The sequence below is a fragment of the Xiphophorus hellerii genome, chromosome 9 (genome assembly GCF_003331165.1).
Source record: "Xiphophorus hellerii strain 12219 chromosome 9, Xiphophorus_hellerii-4.1, whole genome shotgun sequence".
NCBI lineage: Eukaryota > Metazoa > Chordata > Actinopteri > Cyprinodontiformes > Poeciliidae > Xiphophorus > Xiphophorus hellerii.
The window spans coordinates 22,997,807-23,018,371 of NC_045680.1; the positions used below are offsets into that span (position 1 = coordinate 22,997,807).

The 20,565-nt window shown below is 43.2% G+C and overlaps 1 protein-coding gene and 1 long non-coding RNA gene across 7 annotated transcripts in view; one reads left to right on the forward strand and one right to left on the reverse strand.

Annotated features, from left to right (window-relative positions):
• Positions 1–20,316, forward strand: part of palld (palladin, cytoskeletal associated protein) — a 71,149-nt gene extending 50,833 nt beyond the window's left edge. For 4 of the 6 annotated variants that reach the window (XM_032571649.1, XM_032571651.1, XM_032571650.1 and 1 more), the window contains 12 exons: positions 4,162–4,839; positions 7,376–7,520; positions 7,779–7,880; positions 10,021–10,059; positions 11,387–11,608; positions 12,305–12,454; positions 12,703–12,791; positions 15,983–16,115; positions 17,919–18,126; positions 18,202–18,367; positions 18,918–19,051; positions 19,139–20,316. In XM_032571649.1, coding sequence (XP_032427540.1) covers positions 4,162–4,839; positions 7,376–7,520; positions 7,779–7,880; positions 10,021–10,059; positions 11,387–11,608; positions 12,305–12,454; positions 12,703–12,791; positions 15,983–16,115; positions 17,919–18,126; positions 18,202–18,367; positions 18,918–19,051; positions 19,139–19,299 — 2,227 coding nt within the window. In that variant the 3' untranslated portion in view covers positions 19,300–20,316. Of the gene's footprint in view, positions 1–4,161; positions 4,840–7,375; positions 7,521–7,778; positions 7,881–10,020; positions 10,060–11,386; positions 11,609–12,304; positions 12,455–12,702; positions 12,792–15,982; positions 16,116–17,918; positions 18,127–18,201; positions 18,368–18,917; positions 19,052–19,138 lie in introns of those variants that run through there. The other 2 variants (XM_032571652.1, XM_032571653.1) reach the window with 2 other exon arrangements.
• LOC116725539 (uncharacterized) lies at positions 7,365–19,196 on the reverse strand. Its single transcript, XR_004340419.1, has 4 exons — positions 19,097–19,196; positions 15,959–16,149; positions 14,089–14,293; positions 7,365–7,469 (listed from the first exon to the last, which is right to left on the reverse strand). It is a non-coding gene; the product is annotated as an uncharacterized LOC116725539 (long non-coding RNA).
• Positions 20,317–20,565: the final 249 nt, after the last annotated feature.

Sequence of the window (20,565 nt, forward strand, 5' to 3'; positions counted from 1 at the left end):
TGCATCGCTGTTTGTCTCATCTTTCTTCCTCCGAATTTGTTAAGAATGTACAAATCCGACCCAAAAAGACCTCCTCCGTCGACTCCTCCAGAGAGGGGGCAAAGAGACGGAGAGAGGCCTCCGAGAAGAAGAGTAATTGCGTCTTCCAGTCGGAGCAGCCCACAGAGGAGCTGAAGTGTTTTCTCTATGAAGCGAGCGGCTTTGTGGGCCAGTTGGCCCAAAGCAGAACAGCAAAACACAGGACTGTTGGCGTGGCGACACAGGAAAACTTCCCTACTAATTAGACCCCGCTCTGACATATGGACGGAGAGTAGAAGGGACAGATGGAAATCTGCTGTGAATCTGAAGTCTTTTTGTCAGAGATCTATACAGAAACTGTAGGTCAGGGTATCAGCAGCTGAGCTCAGGCGGATTGTTGAAAAAGCAATGTATGGCGGGACGACTCTGTTGGACTTTGCGGTCAAAGATTTCTGGGAGTAGAAGCTGGAGGCTGATCTGTTTCTGGATGACCTCTGGCTGGTAGCTTGATTGATCCAAATTCTCAAGTGGGACATGAAAATATTTACGCAGCTGGAAATAAGACCAGACTGACCATTTAAACATGAAGCAAATGTTTAAACCAGATTCAGATGCAGCTGTAATTTGGCTATAATTATAATCTTCTTGAACTAAGTAGTTTTGGAGGACGAGAGCTGCCAAGTCATGACAGATTTCTTGAATCTGCATCGAAACTCTGTGGAAAAAGCAGGATAGTTACAAAGTTCTTGACAAGCCAAGACCCTAATTTTGTGACCAAATTCCGATCCCTGATTTTTGTGGAGCTCTACCTGCAGATACAGATTTAACAGCTGTAACAGGGGAGATTTCAGAACAGCAATGACAGCATTTAACAAGACAAGTTGTAAATGAAAGTAAAACTAGCTTTTGCGTCTCATATTAGCCTAGTTAGGACGTTCTGAAAGCGTTGCTCTCTCTCGCTCTCTTGCAGCCGGAACAAAAAGTAGAAATGACACGCTATGTCGCAGGAAACAGACCTCTTGGCTTGTGATTTTGGTGACACACTTCTAAAGAAATGTATTTGCACCTCGAGCTGGAATTTGTAACTTCTGCGACCAACCTGAACTCACCATTCGTTGATCAATTTTTGCGACTCTACCTCCTGTTTCAATTTTATTTTTTTTATTCCAAAACGAAATGTAACACAAGTACGTCAAAAAAGAAGAAGAAAAAACCCTGATGAATGCCAAAAGGGCCTTTGAAGTGTGTTCATGCTGAGCCAGTAAAGCAGTGAGGGATTGGGGCCGTGAGGATATGAAGTGTGTTTCCTTTCTGCCGGCCGCTTCTGCCTGACGCACCGAGAACAAAGCCAAAAAAGGAATGAAACTGCTGCGGAGCGCCGCGAGCCTCGCCAGCTGCCAAACTATTCCTGTAAAAGCTCACTTTCTTTGGAGGCCTGAGGAGGAGAGCTTTGGGGGAATGTAAAGGAAAACGTACACAAAGAGGCAGACATGTTGAACTGATTGTGTTGCTTCTTTTTTTTTTTTTTTTTTTTGCGGTCGGTGAGGACCGTAAGGAGAGCACCAGGTGGGGACGAGCTGGAACGATCGGAATGGATGCTTGTGGATTAATGGGTATTTATTTGGGCCTGTGAAGTCCACTCTGGAAGGAAGCGCATAGCCAAAATGAAAAACCAAAATGGCTCGGAGAGACTAATCAGTCATGCTGCTGTTGGCAGCAGGACCTAAAAGAAAGGGGTGGGGAGTAAAGGAGGGGGGGCTGCACTGTCACAGATAGGAAAAAATAGTTGAAACACTCCACTGATTATCTGACATCTGGAAGAGATTTGGGCACGTGAACTTGGTGGACTCCAGACAACATGCGCGCGCCGGGATGTACAGTATTTTCTGAACAGTGAGGAACTTCTCATTCTCACACACTGCACAGCATGCTGCAAGATTTACAGCGTCTCAGGCTTTTCCTAGAGACCAATGTCGTCTTCCTGATGCCTGCGGAGAGCTGCGCTTCAGGCCTGTGGTTTCTATAGTTTGTGAAGGCTTAAAGGAGCCCCACATTGTCCTCATTTGCAAGTTTGGAATGTAATTTTGGGAGCCTGTTGGAGAGGATTTATATACATGCTGCGTGTTGCTGCTGTCTCTGGTATCAAAAGTTCTCTGAAATCCTCCTGTCTTTTTGAGGCCTGTTCCTCGAAAGATTCTGTTTGGTAGCTCAAGTTAAACAAATAATTATACAAATATGACATGTCAGAATGTAAATAGCTAAGAAAGTATACCCAAAACCACAATACCTTGCAAAATTATTCGCATTTCATAAACTTTTCCACGTATTGTTTACCTTGGAAGCAAAAACGTCTGCATTTTATACCCCTAAGGTCCAGCTATGTGGGAAAGCTCCAAAGTGTCTCATGGTGGAAAGAAGAAGTGCTGCTCTCAGGTTGATAATATTTGCTCTATGATTAAAAAAACCAAACACTTGTAGGAGGATCTGTGTGATACTGCATATTTGGGTATTGATTCGGTGCAAAATAAATACAGGGTTAGTATCGCAAATATCGATACTTTTTATTAAGTATCGATATACTTAATATATAAATGTGACATATTGCCAAACTTCTGACGTTGAGGTGTTTTTGTGTTTATAGGTGTTTTCAAAAATACTATAATAGCATATTAAGATGACCAATAAAAAACATAACATAACATAATTGTGTACATTTTTTCCTTTTTTGGTTTTTTTTTTTTTACCCGTGGTTGGGAAACTGCAGTACAAAACTAAAATCACATTTCAAGAGAGAAGCTGAAACGGAAATATCGATTTTTCCGCACTAATACCGATCTGATACCGATACCAACTAGGAATCAATATTATTGATATTTTGGATCAATCCGCCCACCTACTTCTTGTAGCTCCAGTTGCAGTAAAAAATGGTTAAATAAAAAAAAAAAACATGTATACTTTGAATTTACAGTGGCATGCACTTTTTAGTCTATCACATAAAATCCAGTTAAAATAGAGAGAAAGTTTGCTCTAATATGAACATTTTCAAGGACTATGAATACTTCTGTGAGACTAGTGTGTACACAAAGCTTACGAACCACTACAGGATCAAAGGAATCCCTCATTTGTTGTGTTTTTAAAAGTTTATGGACTTCATATACATAAAAAAAAAGCTATAAACAAAATGAAAAGGATCAAAATAACTTAACAACACTTGGTCTCTTTGAAACTTTACTAGTTCATGTAAAGATTCGTGGAGGATAGAAATGTGGAGCAGATGACATCCGAGAAACTCCACCGTCTCTCCTCCACAATGACATCGCGAGGCGGTCACCAAACTGGACAACCGCAACTCTGAAAACCCCCCAGAAAAACAGCATTTCATCATCCGGATAAATGACTCGCATATGTCACAGTTATGTTTTTCGTCTTTCAGCAAAACATTCAAGCAGGAGTCATACCAAACTGTGTTTCACAGAGAGGAAATCGGCCTCTGCAGCGCTTCTATTATCAGTTTTCTAGGCTGTGAGCCGAACAACAGCAGTCTGACTCCTGCAGTGCATTTAAAGTGCTGTCAACAGTCTGACTCTTTGTTAACGGCTACAAGCTGATAAACTATCAGTCCCTGCTGCTCGTGCAGTTGTTTCCTCCCTACAAGTCGGACATATTCCAGTTTGAACAAACCTGGTGCCAGACGCAGCGCAGGAAGATTAGTTCACTGTAGTTAGTAGTTAAACTCTGTCAGTAGTTCTCATTGACTGCAGCTGATGCACTGCAAAAAAAACCCCAAAAATAAACTACATCTTACCAAGTTGTAGTTTCAGTAGATCTAGCACTTTTTCCATTAGCATTAAAGAATTATTTACTTAAAACAAGCTCCCATATCTTGCTGAAATGTGATTTGTTTTATCTTATTTAAAGTGTATTAAGATATTTGCAGTAGAAACCAGACCAAAAATATTTGCTAAGACTTTGTGTTTTTGCAGCGTAGAAACTTGTTGTTGTGGAGAACCTGAAAACAGATGCTGGGTTTTTGCAGCTTTTTTTCTCGGCGTTGCCGTGTTACATCCGCCCTCCACCTGCTGTAAAGCGGTGAGGATTAAAGGAAGCTGGACTGACTGAGTCTTCTTCTCCTTTTCCTCTCAGGAACGCGGCCCAGCTGAAGCAGCTGCAGGACCAGATTCTGTTGGAGCAGCAGGAGGCAGCCATCTGGCAGCAGCAGCCAGAGCACATCCAGGAAGTCCCGCCTCCACCCTTGCATCTGCTTCAGGAAGCACCTCCACCTGCTCCGCCCTCGCCGCCTCTTCCCCCACCCCCCTCCTTCCAGGAGCTGGAGAGCAGCACCGCCATGCAGGCCAGTACCTTCAACTACGCCCGGCCCAAGCAGTTCATCGCTGCCCAGAGCCCGGGAGGGGCGGGCTACGTCGCCCACTCCTCTGGCTCCTCTGGGTCCAGCCTGTCCTCCCCGCTGTCTCCACCCGCCTCCCACAAGCCCTTAAACCGGGTCGTCCTGCCTCCTTTCACGAAGGCTGGCAGCGTCGAGTCCCCGACTTCACCGTCCTTCCCGCCTCCTCCTCCGCCCTTCCTCAGCCTCAGCAACATGTCCTCTCCCTCCGGCTCCGGCCAGGACTTCCCCCCTCCTCCGCCGCCGCCTCCTCCTCCTGTCTCCATGTCTCCAGTCGGCTCAGATGTGTCGTCGCCGTTCTCCTCGGTGCCCCCGTCTCCCGCCTCCAGCTTTCTGTCCTCGGTGCTACCCTCCAGCCCCTCCACACCCGGCAGCCCCACGGTCAACAGCCTGGGCCTTCCCAAAGGCAACGGCACCATGTAAGTGTCCAAATGTCACACATCTGTTACATGTTCAGCTGCGGTTCTCGTTCACACTGCACTGTGTCAAACGCACCGAAATAGTTGAAAACCTGTTCCTCTCCTCGCCTGTGGTGGCGCTGCACCAAGAACAACAGAAAGAAATGACACAAAAACCTCTGAAGACATGAGCACAACTTCGTTCTTCACAGAATGTAAACAAAAATGGTTGTAGGAATTCTGTTTTGTAATAATAATAATAATAGTAATAATAATACATTTTATATACAAAAGGCTTTTAAAGACACGGTACAGTAATATTTATAAAGACAGCAGCAGTAACAAGCAGGCAGGGAAACTGTCTTTGGCAAAAGACCACAACGCAGTTCTCCTGCTAACATGTTTTGGTTGTATTTACCCAGAATGCCCTGCAGTATAGTCCGCTTCCTGCTTTTGGAGTGGTCTCTGGTCCACTTGCGTTCACATACACATTCAAACCGCACCAGAGTTCACTTCAACCAGACAGAGGCCGAGGTTTTTAGGTGCATCGGCGTCAGAGTGCAGATTCGCACCTCCCCAAACGAATCAGACTTTCTAGACAAATGAACAAGACTTGGATCAAAGCGGACTAAACAGCGCACCCTTACACTCTCTGCTGTCTCTTCAGAGTTATGCCTTGTGTCAAGCGGGACATTCAAGGCCCTTTCTACACAGCATGAACCCATAACAGAACCTGGTTGGACGTAAACGTCCAGGCAGGAGGCTTGGACGGATGAGAAACGACATGTTTACATTTTTATACGACATGTTTGAAAAAGAAAAACTAGATAAAGCAGCGAGAGAGAAAGTAAAGTTTACCAAAGGTGTAATGGCAAGAAAATAAACCCTCTGACCTGAGAAGGAAAGGTGAGTCCAAGTCAAACAAATGCTCACACATGCCATTCATTTCATAAAGTCAATTATGCAACCAGAGAAAAATCCACTTTAGTTTATTTTTTGTTTTTATCAGACGTGGAATAATAACTGAAGTGCTTGAGCTTGGGAGTCCAAAAGCCTTAGAATGGCTTTGTGGCCCTTTTCTAGACACATATATTAAAATGATTTTGTTTTTTATTCATCCTTGAATTTCTTCAGATCAGGCCGTGGTTTATCTGTCTTTTACATGTTATCAGACAGATTCTATTTAAAGATGTTCTCCCACCTCTTAATTCACAACACAAGTAAATGAAAGAACAAACATATCTGATAAAATATGCTTTTTTTTTTTACTGGAAATTTGTTTTGCTGATGGAGGATAAAACATTGTTACACTTAAACCAGGCATCTATTTCCACCAGCTCATTCTTCAGAATTTGAATTAGTTTTGTTTTTCTAGTGTGATCTAGAAACATCTGCCCCCAAACAATTTGTAAAATATTTAATATATCATCACGCTGTTGCAGTGCTAATTTGACCTTACACTGCAAGGCAATCAATCAAATCAATCAATCAAATTTTATTTGTATAGCACATTTCAGCAGCAAGGCATTTCAAAGTGCTTTACATCATTACAAACACAGAAACACAAAGCAAGATAGAATCAACAATCAAAACACAGTATTAAGTAAAGTTCCATCAATAAATTTGTAATTGATTACATTTCAAATACAATCCTAAACAGGTGGGTTTTTAGTTGAGTTTTAAAAGAAGTCAGTGTTTCAGCTGTTTTACAGTTTTCTGGAAGTTTGTTCCAAATTTGTGGTGCATAGATGCTGAATGCTGCTTCTCCTCGTTTGGTTCTGGTTCTGCTCTGCATCCCCAGAACCAGAACCGGAAGACCTGAGAGGTCTGGAAGGTTGATACAACAACAGCAGATCTTTAATGTATTGTGGTGCTAAGCCGACAACCAGACCCACAGCTTTGCCCAAGCTTCCTGGACAGGACACAAGGAAAAAAATCGAAATTAAATAACATTTCTTTTCATTCCAAATTAAAAACATGAACAAGAAAATGAGGCGGTGCTCCTCAAAGTTTGAAATTTATCACAGTTTTAAGAAATTAAGGGTCGTGTGTGATTAATCTGTAAACGGAGGATAGAAACTCCCCGATGAGCGTTTCATCTCCCCTCACTGTCCTCTGCAGGGCTGCCTCGTGTTCATATCCACGTATGATCAATCACTTTTATGTTTTTAAGTCAAAATCCCACACCCGGCCCAGTTGATACTTTCATTTTGCTCTTGGCACATCGACTTGGCTGACAAAAATCTGCAGGTCCTTCCTCTCTCCTAATGAGAGGGGAAAGTTTTCCCGTTCCACCTTCATCTCTCCGCCAGTTATTTTTCATCGGCCCCTCACTCACTCCTGCACTCCCTCTCTCACCCTGGCATTCCTGCGGCATTCGTAGAGAGATAAGAAGATATAGAGAGGAATGCAATAGCTGGACATGTCCAGATAAGGGAGAGCGAGTTCTGGTAACGATGCAACAGGAGTAAAAAGATTTGAGATTGTAGGAGAGCGTGTGCAAAGAAGCACGACTTTAATGATGAGTTATTGTTTTGTTTTTTTATCTTTCTTTCAGCAAAGTGTTTCCGAGGAAGTCGTCAGTCACCAAGACGCCTCGCATCGTCTCCGACTCCGACATCCAGGGCTCCAAGGACGCCGTCATCCAGGATCTGGAGAGAAAGCTGCGCTTTAAAGAGGAGCGCATGAGCAATGGTCAACAGGTGGGTTTTCAGCTCCCGTCAGCGAGCGTGATCACCTTTTAATATGGATTAACACGCGCTAAGAAGAACCAAAAAAGCTAATTAAAACATGACAGCGATACTCATTCAGCTTCGGTTGGATTTGCCTTTGGATAAATGTGAAACGTTTTAACAGCGGGCCTGAACGCAGCTGCCACTGGACCCTACGGTGTGTAAACGTGTGTTTTTGTGCGGCTGACCCCACTAACCCGCGCTGACCTCATTAATCCCTGATTGCAGAGGTTAACCTATGAGGAGAAGATGGCCCGTAGGCTCCTGGGGGCCGACAACGCTGCCACAGTCCTGAACACACAGGACACAGAGGAGGAGCCGGTCACACAGGTACGGGGGCCCTTCGCATGGGGGACCGACACCGCTGGGGCCAGATGCTGAAATTATTACTTTTGTTATTCACAGTCATAATAGGTGGATGAATGTAGAATTTCTATCCTCTGAAATTAGGGATTGTCAGTGTTCATACTGGGATCCTTGGAAATGCTTGAATTTCAATTCGGTGTTTTCGAGATTCCTGCATCAAGTCCTTAAAAGTCATTTTTATTCAAACTGCACTGTTTTGTAATAAAGCCAAAAATTTGGAGAAAAACACTTACCGCTGAACCCAGATATTTTCATACACCCAATCAAAAGACACTTTTTTCCCTCACTGTCTGAAGTTAAATTAGACTAAATGTCAGTAAGAATTACCAAGATTATTTATATTTGCTAAACGCCACAATACTTGGTGAGAACATTTTTTTTTTTTTAGAAATGTTGCTTTTAACTTTCTTTGTATGTTGTGTTTGAGGTAATTTACCTGAACAAGATTTGTTTAAATTGTGTTAATGTCATAAATATTTATCATTTCTAATGGCCCAATGGCTTATTGACTCATTTAGTTGAAATAAACGTTCACTCATGTTTGATGTTGGATATTTTACAGCAACATTATTGAAATTGGGGGATTTATTTTGTGAAATTGGTGTGTTGTTCTCGGAGCAGTCTGGTGTATAAGGAGTGTGTAAAAGAGACATTTCAAAACACAATTGTTTTTTTTTTTTTGTTCATCTGGTTTCTGCTGTAGAATACCATCACAAGATATAATAATTAGTAATAAATGATAACATATTGAAGTGACTGGAAAACATATTTTGAAGTCAATTTGTTTTTGTTTTATTCTCCAAAGTGTGGTGCTGGAAAAGTTTGAAAACGTTCCTTGAAAATGCTTGAAAAGTGCTTGAAGTTTACAGTGGGAACAGTGGGCAAGCCCTGAAAAGCAGGGTTAAACTTTTAAACTTTTTTTCCCATTTGATCACATTACAACCACAAACCTTTATGTATCCAATGTTGATTTCATGTAATCAGAAACCAAAAGTGTGGCGTACATTCGGATTCAGCCACCTTTTAATTTAAACATTTCACGAAGCACATCTTCCACATTAAAGGTGTTTCTACCAGGTATTGGCCCCCAATTCAATTACATGCCACACTTTTCAGATTTTCTGTAAAAACCACACGTTGTTTCTCTTCCGCTTCACCGTTATGCACAACATCAGTTGGTCCATCACACAACACTCCAACGCCAAGCGGCGGAGTTTGTGTTTGTATCGTGACAAGATGCGGAAAGTTGGAGGGATGAAACGAAACATCAGAGAGAGAGAAAAAAAAATAAATCAAACAAGCTCTGAATGTCTCTTTATGAAAACCTTTCAGTCGGTAATATATCTGAAAATCAACAAACTCTAAATAATGTTTTGGAACACATGGCTGCAGTTAAATATTTGAAATCAAAAGGGAAATATTGCAAACGTCGGGCTGTGAATAAGTCTCGGTTGCGTGTTGACATTTGTTTATGCATCTGGCCCCAGGAGGGGAACATCACACAGGCATGGAAACGTTTCACCAACACGTCCTCACCAGGGCGGGTTGTTTCTTTCACTCTGCTGCATGTTCACCGTGTGACGCGAAAACGTTTTCTGACGACACTTCTATCTTCTGACCGCCCGTCAGCCCCGCCCTGTGCCTCTGTAAACACCGGCGAGGAGCAGCGGAGGTCCCGCCGGCCCCTCCATAAAAAGCTCTGTTTATCCAACCCTCTGTTGTTCCACAGGAACATCCAGCTAGCGCTAATGTGGCTGTTTGTCTTTCTCAGAGCCAACGAGCCAGTTCTGTTGAAGGGAACAAAAATAGCAACAGTTCCCGGAGCCGGTCGTGTGTTTCAAAGATGAGCCGTCCATTTCCATGTCAACTGAGAAAAAGCTACATTTGAAACAACACGACGGTACAGCCGCTAAAACGCAGCGGTGAACACAAAGGGTTGACGGGTCACTTACAAACTGACCAAACTGATCCACATTTCCATTTCTTTGTGACTCTTTGCATGGAGAGCTGGAGTGGTTGGAGCACCAAGAGCGCTTGTTTCCCCTCACTGTGTGATGCTCAGAGCCAAACACACTCAACCAAAACGTGTGTTTTCTCCCAACAGGAAGACAAGTCAGCTGATGCAGAAACTTACCCTCAAAAGGTTCATTTCAACCTTCTCTTTGCTGACGCATTGTTTTTGTTTTTTGATTATTACTATCCACACCGTTTTTAGATCTGTAAATTGAAATCACACTGATGTGTTTTTAGAAGTTAGAAAACCAGACATGCGAGTCCTGTCACTGGTTTCTACAAGCATAAAAACGTCTCAGGGTTAGGGTAGCACTATAGTGTTAATATGCAGTATTAATATCCATTACAATCTATTACTGGGATTTTGCGAGATGGCCCAACACAAAGTTGCGAATTTATTTCCAATCCTCTCTGATGCCTCCAAATGAAACCTTCAGAAGTAACCTAGTTATCTGAACCACTAGCAAATAAATTAAGAGCACAAAAAAGGAACTTTGTTCAGCATAAAATGCTGAACACTTATGTCCTCTGTGAAACATGGTCATGGCAGCATCATGCTGTGGGGAGGCATTTTTAGAAGAAAACCTGTTAGAAGCTGCACAAGACTTAAGGATAGGATGGAGGTTTGCCTTCCTGGAGGACAAGTACGCTAGAGAAATGGTTTATGTCAAAGGTCATTCTTATATTAGAATGGCCCAGTCAAAGTCCAGACCTAAATGCATATGACAAAACCTGAATGTTTGATTTTAAGAGGTTCTCCATCCAATATGACGACTTAAATTCACACATCTTGAAAGATCTAATTTGTCAGAAACTTGTTTTAAAAACCATAAATCTCTTTCCTTCAAGTTTATCAGTGTGCATTGTTTTGTGTTGCTTCATCAAATCAAATCCCAATAAAATACATTAAAGTTTGTGGTTGCGACAAAAAGCGAAGAAATCCACGCGGCATGAAGACTTTAGTTACGCGCTGTACAGCGTGTCGTGTTGCTAAATCATCACATCTCACAGTGACGCACGTTGTTTCACGTGTTGTTCACGTTTTAAGCGGCGAACAAGCCCGTCTTCCAGTCCAGTTCTCAGAGAAACGGCCTCCTCTCGGTGTGATCGCGGGTCGGCACCGGCCTCCTCTCCGCGTCGGCTCAGGAGGATTAGCGCCGGCTCTGCAGCTGCGCCCGAGGCCTGTCATTATCTGCGGGATGTGTCATCACGCTGAGCTGCTCTGCAGATGTTCCTCCGCGCTCCGCGGAGCGATGAGGGATTGATGGGGATGGTAGTAGAGGAGGAGGAGTGGCTCATCTGGGGGGAGAAGGACTGGGGAGTTGAGGGGAAGAGTTCGGCTCGATTGGGTGATGATGAAAACGAGTTAATGAACCTCGGTGCTCTGTCCCTGCATGCTCCTCAGATTCTCTCTGGTCTAGACGTCTCCTGACTCGCCCCGTGTGTCTTGTGTTCAGGAGTACAAAGTGTCCAGCTTCGAGCAGCGCCTCATCAGCGAGATTGAATATCGCCTGGAGCGTTCTCCGGTGGAGGAGTCGGACGACGACGTCCAGCACGACGAGGACTCCGCCGGCCAGGGGGTGGCGCCCTCCTTCGACCAGAAGCTGAAACACTACAAGGTGTTCGAGGGCATGCCGGTCACTTTCTCCTGCAAGGTCCACGGAGACCCCCAACCAAAGGTGCCCACCACTGATTCAAACGGTTTCATGGGATCACACTTTTTCCTTTCACACAACCTTCCATCAATACACTTGGCTACAGCATTCTGTGTCCATTATCTTCAGAGATTGTTTTTGTGACCTACCGACATGAATAAGTTTGTTCACAGATATGTCATTAAAAAACAAGCCGCGCTATCGTCGTCCTACCACTTCCTGTCTTCTTTGTAGTTTTTGCCAGTAGTAACATCCACTTGTTGATCATGTGACTCTTATGATGCGAAAAAAAGGTTTTTTCATTGCAGTTTTGCGAAATCCACCTCACATAGCGCTAAAAGCTTTTATCAAAAGACATGAGGTGTTTTTTTAAATTGACGTGTTTCCATTAAGTGAATTTATTTTCATAATTCCAATTTGCGCAATTTTATGGTCAATTTTATGGTTGCGCAATTTTATTTCAGTCAGCAGTCTTTCACATTGATTACCTGCAGGTGATGACACTTATTTGAACAATTATTGTATTTCTGTCTTGTGAAACAAATTTTCTGAGTAGCTGAATTTTGAATTTTTGCTAACTGCGAGCCATAATCCTCAAATGATGTGTAATAAATGCTAGAACATGTGAAAACCTGGTGCTACTTTTAAAACATGATGTTCATAGAAAATCAGTGTAACAATAAAACTTGAGTGTTGAGTTTTTGCATCTTTTCCTTGCAGGTCTATTGGTTTAAAGACGGTAAGCAGATCTCCAAGAGGAGCGAACACTACCGGATCAGCCGGGATCCGGACGGCACCTGCTCGCTGCACACAGCGGCAGCCTCGCTGGACGACGACGGAAATTACACCATCCTGGCAGCAAACCCAGACGTAAGTCAGAAGAAAAAAAAAAGAAACATTTATCTGGGAGGCTGCAGATAACGCCCTGCTGGTCTGAACAGGAAGAAGGCGTTGAAGGAAGCAGGAACTCACTAACACCCTCAGAGGGGTGAAAGGTTCATGTAGGACAGGCTGTAGAGCAGCGCTCTCCTGCTTTATCACACACATCTAGTTTCCTCCTGTTTTGTGTGACTGCCAGTCTTGGGTTCAGACTCCAGCTCTCTGTCCTCCCACTGCAGGGCCGGGTGAGCTGCACCGGCAGGATGATGGTCCAGGCGGTGAACCAGCGCGGCCGCAGCCCACGGATGGCTCCAGGTCACATGCGCAGGTGAGGATCCACTGTCTGACTGTGTTTTTTTTCCCTCTTTCTTCATGCTGGGTCAAATTGCCTGTTAGTGTCGGGTCAGATTTGTTCTACTAAAGGGGGGAAATTAGATGCTTTTGTTCAATTAGGTGCGACAGACTGGCGACCTGTCCAGGGTGACCCCGCCTCTCGCCCGGAACGTTAGCTGGAGATAGACACCAGCAGCCCTCCTGACCCCACTAGGGACAAAGTGTTAGAAAATTAATGAATGAATGAATGAATGAATGAATGAATGAATGAATGAATGAATGAATGAATGAATGAATGAATGGATGGATGGATGGATGTTTAATCAGCTGCTGACTTAGCTAATCTGTTTCATTTTAAAAGCCAAGTGCAACCAACCAAGATCAAAACCACAATCGATGGAAATAAAGGGCGACGTAAATGTTTGAGAAAATAACAGACAAATGTACAACTATACATGACGTTTCAACATTTTCTCAATTATTTATTTCCATAATTCCTAAAATACTTGAATACCAGTATTCATAAAAATACTTGCGGGTGGACACGTGGGTAAGAAGTGGAAGTAGAAAGGACTAAAATGTGAAAACTTGTAGGTGTTTAAGGGTAAATTTGGGGTTCAGTAAAATATATGGCAAAAGACACAATCCAGAACTGCATTCTGGGGGATGTAGGCAGAATAAAGGCTTTAGCTGCTCAACCTCTAGAGGCTAGCTAAGCAAGGGAGGTAGCATCAACTCACTCAGTAGTTGGTTACCTAGCAACAACTTGTTAGGTAACTAGTGCAGCAGCAGTTTCATGTTTCACAAAACTGCTTAAAAATAAAAAAAACAGCATGAAGTGAAATCTGGATAAAGCAGGAAAGGTCACCAGTTTGCCAGTATTTCTGATATTTAAAAGAAAAAACAAACCAATAAAGCTATCGACTGAAACGCTTCTATTGTGATATGTTTTTCAGCCATTCGGTTCCAATATTCAAAAGGGCAAACAAAACAAAACCTGTACTTTTTTAAAAAGTTATCCATCCAGCTGCTGGCTGGCACGCCTGCAGCTGCAGCCCCTCGCTTTTCTGCACAGATTCAGGCCAGAAAAGCTTCCAGGAGACTCAGATTTACACAAGTGTTTGCCATGAACTGAACTCACACTCTGTTCTTTGTTTAACTGTTCATTCAAAGGAAATCAGAGTGTTAATGAGAGGGAACACATGCTTGTTCTGACCTTGTATACACGGTGTGTACTCATGCAAGCCCGGATAGTAAAAGATGATCACAGAGGCTGTGGACATAAAAACCACCTGTGAGCTGTTATCACCATGGACACGCCCCGATTAGATAACAGCGCCGCGTTGTTTTGGGTGAGGAGAGAGACCGAGATAACAATCGGTGCCCGAATGACCTTTTTTTCTTTTTGTTTGTTTCTGGGGTTTTTTTCTTTTATGTACAGCCCTGCGTCAGGTGCAGGTGGGATGGTGAGGTCACAGGGAGGATTCAGAGGAACACCTGTGGGTGCAGAGATCACAAACAGGAAGAGGGTTGATGTCAGACCTGATGGGAGGAGAGCGCACACAGCTTTATTAAAATTACTGCTCCGGTTTGAGGGAGTTTTTCTTTCACAAATCAAACATGTTCAATTTAAGAGCAAGTTTCTTCTTCTACAAAACTCACTGTTTGCTAACAAAATGGTTTATTTCCCCTTTAAGCTGGTTCTGTGGTGAGCATTTGCACAGATATATTCTGCTTCTTGCTTAATCCTGTTTTACTTAAACCTCTAAGTAACCCCCTAGCTCCAAGAGGGCAAAGAAAATTATTTAGAAGAGATTTCAAAAAATACGGTAATTGAAAGCACAGACGTCATCCACTTCAAGAGCAAGCCATTCAAATGGAGCACAAAAACTTACTTTTTAGAAGGAGAACAAATTTGTAAGCAGGATTTTGAGTTTTGAGCAGGACAGATTTCAAAAATCATATTCTGTGGTGGCGCAGGGGGTTAGCACGCCCCACGTTTGGAGGCCTTAGTCCTCGACGCGGACGTCGCGGGTTCGACTCCCGGTCCCGACGACCTTTGCCGCATGTCTTCCCCCCCTCTCCTCCCCCTCCTTTCTGTCTGCCTACTGTAGAAAAAATACGAGCCACTAGTGCCGCAAAAACTCTTCGGAGGAAAAAAAAAAAATTCATATACTGTTTTTTAGAAAGACAATTCCCCCAAATGTAGTGCTTAAAAAGTTTTCTCTGTAAGTTTGTAATTCATTAGGTAAAAGCTTTGTTCTTCAATTAAATAGGGCTGAAACAATTATTAATTATTAATCGATTATTGAAATAAACGTCAACCAATTTAGTGATCAGTTAATCATTAACTGTAGTATACAGACTGAAGAGAAGGCCGTTTGCTGAAAGGACAACATATTCAGAGCAGTAATTAAGACAAAACTCTACAAAAAGATTTCTGTTTTACATTTACGATAAAAAAAACTCTTTGTCTGTAAGTACGTTCTACTTAGAACTTCTCAAGTCACATAGTTTGTTGTTGTTTGTTGCTGAAACTCTGCAGAAAATCAAAAAAAAAAATCTCCTATTAAGCTCGTTTTGCTGTCCAATTATTATCATGTTTAACCAAAAACTAGCCAACTGATTAGTCTTGAAGTTAAAAATATTTAATTTGCAACAATTGATAAATCGTACACTAAAGGGATGCTACACTGACTGCATTTAGACAATTAAATGTTTAAATTCTTATTTAAAAAAGGAAATGATTTGTAATTTTAAATGCATTTCTATTCATGTATAAAATAAGCTCAAGAGGTTAAATAAAAATGGGCAGAATGTGCCAATTTTTTTTTATTAACTATTATCAAAATAATCAATTACTAAAATGATATAATTAATGAACTTATGTTTGGACGCCGTCCTTGCCTGCAGCAGGTTCTGTAGGGAAACAACAGACTGATAACTATATGCAACTCCTGAACTCAATCCAATGCAAAGAAAACTTGATGATTTTCTGCACAAGTAGAAATGATGTTTACTCCCTAGCAGAGCATCGTTTATTGACATCAGGAAAATCTGCGCTCAGCTGAAGTTTGCATCTGTTCAGTTCAAAAGCTGGCGCCACTCTACTGGGCTTAAACCGCCCGCCCAAAATCATTACACTCCCCTAACCGTACTCACTGCTGTCCTCTGCGTCTCTGCCAGGCCCCGGTCTCGGTCCAGAGACAGCGGTGACGAGAACGACAACATCCAAGAGCGTCACTTCCGCCCTCACTTCCTGCAGGCGCCTGGTGACCTGATCGTCCAGGAGGGCCGCCTGTGCCGGATGGACTGCAAGGTGAGGACACACCCCTGGCTCTAGCTGCACCGGTCTGGAGGAAAGAAGGTCAGAGCAGTTCGCTGCTGCTGCTGCTTCGTCCAATCAGCTCCTAATAGAAACCATCTGGCCCATCGATTGGTCAATGCATTTGTTTTGTTTTAGATGCTCTTGCTTTGTAGCAACAGATACCCCTCACACCACCATGCTGATCCGTTATGTCATTTTTACTTCAGTCCTTTGTTACCTGGCAACATATAGAAACACAGTAAAGAAACTGGGATTACTGCGGAGGACAGGCCAAAGTTGTGTCATTCTTGAACTGCAAATGGCCCCCGGGCCGCACTTTGGACACCCCTGTTCTATATTAAAATGAAGCGGATAGAATCCTCTAAAATAACAGAAAATGACTGGGGAGGAAAAAAACCCCAGTTCCAAACCAACGGGAATATGATAATCATAGTAATACAGAAAGCGTTTTCAGATCCACCCTTTAATTCAGTGTCTGGATCGCTCAGAGGGCGGCTCCATGTCAGCGCTGCCAAAGAAACATTTCCACACTTTTTCCTTGATTTACTTGATTTAGTCTGTAGGAAATAAGGAAAACTGGTTCAAAGGAGACATTTGCTTTCTTATGAATGTCTCACCATAAATGGAGAGAATGCAAAGATGGGAGCCTTGAAGGACCAAGTCCAATTTCTGCTCGCAATTACTATAAGTACCTCGCCTCCTTGCAACATTTACAAACTACTTAAAGCTGGTTCATGTAATAAAAGAAAACAGACCCACAATTAACTCGCTATAAAAAGACGGTCTTTTTATGCCTGTAAAAAAAAAACTGCTCTCCATTTTTTCTTGGTCTGTGTATTTATAGCGAAGATTTATCTACAAGACCTGTGTGGAAAAAAACCCCCAAAAACAGCCGGACTTCCGGACCCGTCCAACGGCGCCTACACCGCTAAAACAAAATCTTACCAATGCTTCGTCTAGATTCCAGTGCTATTATCTCATCGCACTTGTAGGTTACTCGCTAACTTACAAGTAACTTTTCAAAGTATGGCAGCTTGTTTTAAAGTTAATAATTCCTCAATATTGATTAAAAATAGTTTTAGTGGTAGATCTTTTGATTCATGAATCAGGCAGGCAAAAGCCTTGGTTTCAGTCTATTCCTTTTTTTGTAACTTAAGGGTTTGTAAAGTGGATTTCTTGCTTTTATTCTTTGTGTAATGTTAATTTACCAAAGTAAAATGAAACTGAACTGAAAAATGTCTCGTTATAAGTGAAATAATCTGCCAGTGGATTTATATTGATTTCATCAATATAAAGGAATTATTGACTTAAAACAAGCTCCAATATCTTGGTGACAAGTTACTTTTAAGTTAGTTTTGTCTTATTTCAAGTGTACTAAGATATTTGCTCTTGAAACAAAATTTAAAAAATACTTGGTAAGATTTTGTTTTTCCACTGTAGTCCACATCCCTTTGTGATTTTCCATGAACGCCGCTGAACTGGAATTTCAGCAGAGGCGTTTGGGAACGGTGAATGTTCCAGGTGGGCCAGGTGTTGGGTTTCTCACCCAGATTTAGTCCTTTGTGCTGCTTGTTCCCATGACGAAGCATGCAGGTGACCGGGCTCCGTCAGATAAACACAACAGAGATAAAACAAACACTGCTGTCTCCGTCCTCTCAGTAAACACACAGAGAACACATGCGGCTGACGCACTCCGTTCTCCGAGAACAACAAGCGAAGGGTGCAAGCCTGGAAATTCTCTTCCACACATTCACCGCAGTACAATGACTTTTTAACGCTTCCTTCCGCCCGCAGGTGAGTGGCCTGCCGACCCCCGACCTCGTCTGGCAGCTGAACGGACACGCCATCCGTCCCGACTCGTTCCACAAGATGCTGGTGAGGGAGAACGGGGTGCACTCTCTGGTCATCGAGCCGGTGACGAGCCGCGACGCCGGCATTTACACGTGCATCGCCAGCAACCGGGCCGGCCAGAACTCCTTCAACCTGGAGCTCATCGTCGCAGGTGAGCTAAAAGGTCACGCGCGGACGACGACCGCGGCTTTTGCCGTCGCCTCGGTAACGATGACTCTCTCGACAGCTAAAGAGATGCACAAGGCGCCCTCGTTCGTGGAGAAGCTGCAGAACACGAGCGTGGCGGAGGGTCACCCCGTGCGGCTGGAGTGCCGCGTCATGGGCGTCCCTCACCCGCAGATCTTCTGGAAGAGGGAGAACGAGTCCTTCACTCACAACACAGACAGAATCAGGTACAGGTCTGCAGTTCTTGCTTTTCCAGAGCAACTCGTCTTCGCAACGTTTTCCACATTTTGTCACATTACAGACACTGAGTATGATGTATTTTAGCGGGATTTTACATGGGATTTAATATAATGGACAGAAATGGGAGGAGGAGGAAAAAGGCTACCCTGTTTTTGCCATGGAAGCCTGAAACTTTTGCACTTTTCAGAACCACATTTACGTGTCTGTTAGGGTACGCATCATCCAGCTTTGCAGATGGATATAAAAAATTCTGCACATTTTCTGCAAAACAAAGCCAAGTCACATTTGATTGAGATCATCTGTCTGGGCAAGTTTTCTTAAATTAAGGTCTCGTTATAAGTGAATGTCTCGTTATAAGTGACATTACTAACCGTTTTCAGTGTAAAAGAGGCTGAATACAAATGAGTGCAACACTTTGGATTTTAATCAAGTTTGAAAATGCATTGGATGGTTCATCGCATTAAATCCCAGTAAAATGTCTGCTGTTTGAGGGTTAGAAGTAAATTTGTATCAGTAACACTGATGGCTCCTTCCCAGCATGCACCAGGACAACTGCGGCTACCTGTGTATGATAATCCAGCCGGCTCTGAAGGAAGACGCCGGTTGGTACACCGTGTCCGCCAAGAACGACGCCGGCATCGTTTCCAGCACCGCACGCCTTGACGTTCACAGTAGGTTCAAACCGCCTGCAGAGTCGCACGTTTCCTCCCACGTACTTTGCCGCCGCGGTCTCCAACTCTCTGTTTCCCCCTCCTCAGCTCAGTGGCAGCAGCCGAACCTCCCGAAGCCCAAGAAGGTCCGCCCCTCAGCCAGCCGCTACGCCGCGCTGACGGAGAGGGGGCTGGACGTGAAGGCGGCCTTCTTTCCCGACTCCAGCCCGCTGCCACCCGGCGGCCTGGTGGAAAGCGACGACCTGTAACGGGGACGCAGAGATTTTTGACTCCAACCCCCTCCCACCTGTGAAGGCTGCCCTCAGTCGCCCCCCCCTCCCCCAACACTCCTGAGACATAAACAGAGAGGCAGGGGGCAGACTGAACTCTAGTCCACCACTGAACTGAAGAGATGGGGAGGGTGCAACTGTGGTTTCCTTCTTATAAACCCTTTATAGTAAAGAAATTAAGGTGACTTGGAAGGTGATTGAAGTGCTTATGATGAGAGAAGAGTTAAAGTGCCTCTTAATTCTGTAAAGATTGAAACCCGTGCAACACAGATTCACTACACATGCACACGTCTGATACCTGCAGTAATGGATCTGAGTGGCCAGAATTTAAAGGGACTGGAAGAGGTGAGCTCTTCCATGCCGAATGTTGAAGGTCTGGTATGACGAAGGTTTGAGGTTAAGTTGAGCAGGATGTATGTGGAAGAGCAGGTGTACAGTGGAGTGAGAGTAAAAGGCTTTAAAGATGGTTCATTTAGTCGATTTCCCTCCACTTTGGAGGTTTATTTTTCCTAGCCGTGTGCAATGTAATGTCCTGACTCATGAAAGGTTTCAGTGTAGCTCTCCTACGCAGCACAGATCACACTATCTTATTCTATTTGCCTTCCCCACCATCCTATCTTAAATTATACCTTCAAAAAAAAAAAGAAATGAAGTTTTATAAACGTACTGCCTTAAATCGCTTCAATTAAACAACTTTTCTTTGCATGTTCTTTTCAAACTCCTGTATAGTGCCAAACAGCTTTTACATGGATGTATAAAACACAACTTCTTGCAGTATTCAGGGGTAATAAACACTCAAAATAATAATAATAATAAAAAAAAAAGAAATTAAAATATATTTATATCTATCATTTTGTCCCCGTTTAGACGTCTCTCTTGTATCAGCTGACCTTAAAGTGCTGGCACGTTTCTATGCCAATCAGTGCCTGTGTACAGATTGTTCTCCTGATTTCATTTTAGCTCATGAACTGTAATAAAATTCCAGATCTGAAGAAAGTGAAATGTTTTTATAAACCTCATTATGGAAATATTTTTTAGAAGGATCCATTTTGTAGGCAGTGTAAAAGCTAAAATTAGGTCAATATGTGGGCTATAACTAGCAGGTTGACTAAAACTGAACTACTAAACGGAGCGGGTCAAGGATAGTCAACATGATACAGCGTTTGAGCTAATTCTGGTCATTTTCATGCAATAAAAACACAAGCTGGTTAGGCTTTGACACAAACCTGGAGCCTGCATAACCTC